Source organism: Monopterus albus, unplaced genomic scaffold (assembly GCF_001952655.1).
Source record: "Monopterus albus unplaced genomic scaffold, M_albus_1.0 scaffold91.1, whole genome shotgun sequence".
Taxonomy (NCBI): domain Eukaryota; kingdom Metazoa; phylum Chordata; class Actinopteri; order Synbranchiformes; family Synbranchidae; genus Monopterus; species Monopterus albus.
In genome coordinates this window covers 1053891-1058654 of record NW_018127971.1, presented here as the reverse complement: position 1 = coordinate 1058654, position 4764 = coordinate 1053891, and the positions used below count along the sequence as shown (strand labels likewise).

At 45.8% G+C, this 4764-nt stretch overlaps 1 protein-coding gene across 1 annotated transcript; it reads right to left on the bottom strand.

The window, feature by feature from the left end:
- Positions 1-406: 406 nt before the first annotated feature.
- Positions 407-3097, bottom strand: mafba (MAF bZIP transcription factor Ba). The gene has a single exon (XM_020608149.1). It carries the CDS (start codon positions 2621-2623, stop codon positions 1394-1396), a length of 1230 nt encoding a protein of 409 aa, XP_020463805.1. The 5' UTR covers positions 2624-3097; the 3' UTR covers positions 407-1393.
- Positions 3098-4764: the final 1667 nt, after the last annotated feature.

The following is a 4764-nucleotide window of genomic DNA, read 5'->3' as shown; positions in this document are numbered from 1 at the left end:
TAAAGAGTAGAAAGGCAGACTGCACTTTTCTCAGTTAGTGCCGCAAAAGCCACTTTGAGTTAAAATGACACAGAGCACTAACCCACACTGTGTGTGTTAAACAGTAGGTGGAAAACTTGGCCTCAATGCGCAACAGCCTATTCTGTGCAGTCTGTGAATATCACACCCACACGTTTGTCTCTTCAACATGTGTCCAAATATTACTCTAAAACTTTACACTTCGGCCTGTCTTAAATAATATTACAATATAGTATCATAGTATGTCTTCCTGTAGGGAGGTCTGCACAAAATTCAAAATGAAAACTTGCAAATCATTATCCAAAAGTGCACTTGACACACAAAGTTTGCTGTATTTATACGCAACTGACAATGCACTCCTGTCTTAATCAGTTCCCCAAATGATTAAAAAAAAACGTAAAAATAAATGAAATAAAACACAACACAAAGAAAGAAAGGTTCAAACCAGCCTCCTCAATCTTGTTGTGCAGTTTTGCGTTTGCATAATATTTACAAGCCCCAGAAAAACCCACACCATATGATCCTGCACCGGCAGTCCTGCTGTTATGTCCCCGCTGCATTTCTCTAACCCCCACAACTATGGAGAAGCGCAGATCAACAACATGCTTTTAATATACACGAGAAGATGAAAGTACAAAATAGAAATTATTACCGTACATGTCCAGCATGCAGGATTAATATTTAATGCAGATTTTTTGTTTCAATATATATTCGAATATAACCAAGCAGGCAATAAATCAATGAGATGTAGCATAAAATGTCACCCCACCCCCTCCCCCCCCCTAACGGGTTAGTACAGAAGTTTGATTTGCATAAAGTGAAGTCTTTGCTTTTGGAGAGTTTCTCCGATTACGGGCCCACTTGTCGAATGTGAGTCTCATGTGTTGCAGGCTGCGCGACCAGGCCTACTTGTTGTTTCATAACAATGTCATCATGTTGGAGAACAAAATTACAAGACAACTGCCTCGACGCCATCCCACACTACACACAGATTATTTGAAAGCTGTAGTCTCAAATGAGAACAAAAAAAAAGTTCATCGGCCGATCCTCTTCTTGGAAGAAGAAAAGTCTCTTCACTACAAGCAACTAATCTACAAAGATGCTGCAACTGATTAGACACTTTACCTTGCTCTTTGTATCTCAGTTGACACGTGAATGGAGGATGGATGAGAGATGATTATATATGAGAATACTAATTATTCCTCTAATATGAATATAATTGTTACCGTTATTAGTATAATCATAAACAGTATGGGATGTGTGAATTATTAACGTTTGTTCATTAGCCAGTCAGTCTTTTGTTTCGTTCATTAGCCAGTCAGTCATTTATAGTTTGTTGTAAGGGGGGGGGTTCACAAGAAAAGGCTATGAACACTCACATGAAGAACTCTGGAGATGAAGGGTTGTCACTGGTTGAGCCAGCCTCGCGGAACCCGTTATTGGCCCCTGACCCCGTCAGTTTCTCACACTTGAGTTTGTAGGCGTCCCTCTCCCTCGCCAGCCGGCTGATCTCCGCCTTCAGCTGCTCCACCTGGTTCATCAGCTGCGTCTTCTCGTTTTCTAGCACGTGTTTCTGCTGCACCCGCTTGAACCGGCAGGACTGCGCGTAGCCCCGGTTCTTCAGGGTCCTCCTCTTCTGCTTGAGACGGATGACCTCGTCCTTGGTGAAGCCCCTTAGGTGTCTGTTGAGCTCCCTCACTGACATGGACACGAGCTGCTCATCGGAGAAACGGTCCTCCACGTTGAGTCCGCCTCCGGAGCCGTGGTGCGCCGCCGACTGGTTCAGGTGGCCGTGTGGATGGTGGTGGTGATGGTGGCGGTGATGATGGAGGGGCTGGTGGGACTCTGGGGAGACCGGGGACGGACTGTCGGGGTCCTGGCTGTGGTGATGGTGATGCTGGCTGTGCGGGTGGTTGTGTCCACCCGGGTGTCCGGACAGTTCCTCGGCGTGGTGAGGGATGCCCCCACCGTATGGGTGATGGTGCTGCTGGCCGTGGCCGTGGTGGCTGTGGTGGTGATGTGGGCCCCTGTAGCCCTCGAAAGCGCCTTGCTGTTGCTGCAGCTGCTGTTGAACATGCGGGGGCGGAGGGTGGCCGTGAGTTGTGACTCCAATCAGGGCCTCAACTGCGTCCTCTGGGGTCAGGCTTAGGGTCTGCGGGTCTATCTGCTGATGGTACCCGCTGTTCGGCATCCAGTACAGCTCCTCTAGGTGGTTTTTCTGCTCTGTGGGACTGAAGCTGGGTGAGGATGGCACCGAGCTGCAGGGTGTACTGATTGGGGTGGAAGACACAGAGCCTTGAGGTTGGAGACGGTTGCACTGGCGCACCCCGTTGCGTTCCAGCCCGGCCAGGCCTTCCTTCTTCACGTCAAACTTCATCAGATCAAAATCATTGACGTATTCCAGAGCCAGAGGGCTGCTGGGTAGCTCCGGGCCCATGCTCATGTCTGCACTCATGTTGCTGTCGCGACTCTTTTGCAAATATGCAAAGGTACTTGCGAGCGTCCCAAAAACTGACTTATTAATCAGGGTCTCTTCTCTCCTTTCCTGTTTCATGCAATAGTTCTTTTGGCTCCTCCACAGCTGTGCACTGACTTGTTGTAGCATGAAACACCGTGTGATTGGTGGAAAAAAGAAAAAAAAACGGAAAAAGTATTGGAAGAAAACTTTCAGACTAATGCTCTGCACAGGGTTTGCGTCATATAGCCTACTTCTGCTGGGATAATCTGGCAGAGAGACCAGGCAGGAGGTAGAAAGCAGTGCGTCTCAGTGCAAAAGTAAAGCCTCAGTCCATTCAGTCGAAGCGTATTCACAAAAAATAAACATAAATAATAATTATAATGATAAAAGAAGTATCACGTTTGTTCGCTGAGACGGGCACCAGTCCTCGTTGCACCTTCTTGGTTGTAAGTCCCTTTTTTCTCCAGGAAAATTTTAGGAGCAAATAAGCAAAGTAAGTAGGGCGTCTGATTTTCGCTGAGAAGCAGCTTTTCCAGCTCTGCACCGCAGAGATTTAAAGGCTCGCCTCTCTCTCGCTATCTCCCACTCTCTGGTATCCAGCAGACTGCGCTTGAAGCCAGCCAGTGCTTTATCCTTATAGCGCACTGTGACGTCGAGCTGAAAGGATGGATCTGTAGCACCGAGCGCTCCAATGGGAGAGCTGAAATAGAAATGGACAAGGGGGAGGAGAACAGAGGAGAGGAGGGCACACAATGCAGTCTTGACAGCTCCAGACAGTCAGCTGACCGACTCCACTAAAAGCAGAGGGTGGGAGGAAGGTGGAGGCGAGGGAGAGAGAAATGCCTTCACTTCATGCAGTAGATCCGCAGGTCCGGCGTAACGCAACGCAATGCTCCTTGTCTTCTTTTATGACACTTAATGTGAGTGACTTATAGGATTCACTTACTGTAAGGCAAATGAACATGTTCCAAACGGGCTTTCATAGTGCACCATTCCTGTAGAATCTTCAACAAAATGTTCGTTAGTAAAACCTTAGTTCATATAGAAGTAATCTGGGAAATTCTGGCGTTCTGGTGATAACAGTTGTTCCGGGTGTTTCCAAACTGTAACTAGAAGAAACCATGGGGCACCATTCCCTTCATTTTGCGACAATGTTAACTGTCATGAAAGTGTCTAAAACAACTTGATTTGTTTTTGGAGACAAACTGATGTTTAATTACTTTGACAATCTATTAATAACCAATTACATTTTTACACCTAATATTTGTTGCACTGCTTCAGTAGATTTACATCAAAGTTCACAGGATAATCAATCTGCCAAAGACTTTATTTGCCAGCATATAAAGATCGACAACAAAATGATACTGTGACACAGTTGATCAAATTTTATCAGTCAAATCTTGACCATTCTTGCAAACAAGGACATAACTGCGCTGCCCCGCTGCTAATGGTGCAGTTACAAACACACTTGGCTTACAGTCAGATTTTGAGGTTTAGACTTTGACATAGCCCACAATGGAGATGATATTCAAATCCTATATAATTCGTTGTGTAACTTACGGGTTACAGTATTGAACTTAATAGATTTTTTGAAATAATTTTGCTGTTACAGGGCCACAGCACTCCTGTGTGTGTTTTTGCAACCCTGTGTTGTCATCATTATGGGCTAAGTGAGGTTCCTTCTGGTAAAAGTAAAGCTGACTTTGTTGAGAGTCTGTTATTGCTCCCAGATTCCCCACATCAGGCCATTCTTGGCTCGGGCAGTTAGTTTTACACCGGGCAGCATCACAGCAGGGGATTCACAAGAAAACAGGCTCAAGGCTGCCCCTGCGTGGGCAACGCACGAACCAGTGAAGCTACTGAGAAGCTTCCTATATAGATGACCGTTTATATTGCGCTTGGATTTTCATCTCGGCGCTAATTGCTCGTTTTAAAGGTCACATCCTGCAATTACAACCGACAACAATTAATCTCTGTCATTTGAGTTTCATAAATACACAGCGTCACGCGTTTAATGATCTCAGACCCTGTCTAACAGGTAGTTTGGCCAAAATAGGATCAGATCATCCAGGAGGTGTGTGGGTGTATGTATTAACCTGATGTGTTCTTTAAAGAAGAAAGAAAGAACGTAGTGTGAGCAACTGTGTCGTTTCCCTGCAAAAGGAACTGCTTGTAACTCAGACAATTTGAAGGATGGATTGGATTATCATCTCGTTTCCACCTCATATTCACAGCTGAGTACAGCAGCGACCAGAGCCTATTGATCAGGCTGGATGTAAGAGGAGGCT

What these genes read in the sequence shown, in the direction of transcription:
- mafba (XM_020608149.1), bottom strand. Translation starts at nt 2,623, where the DNA reads ATGCTACAACAAGTCAGTGCACAGCTGTGGAGGAGCCAAAAGAACTAT.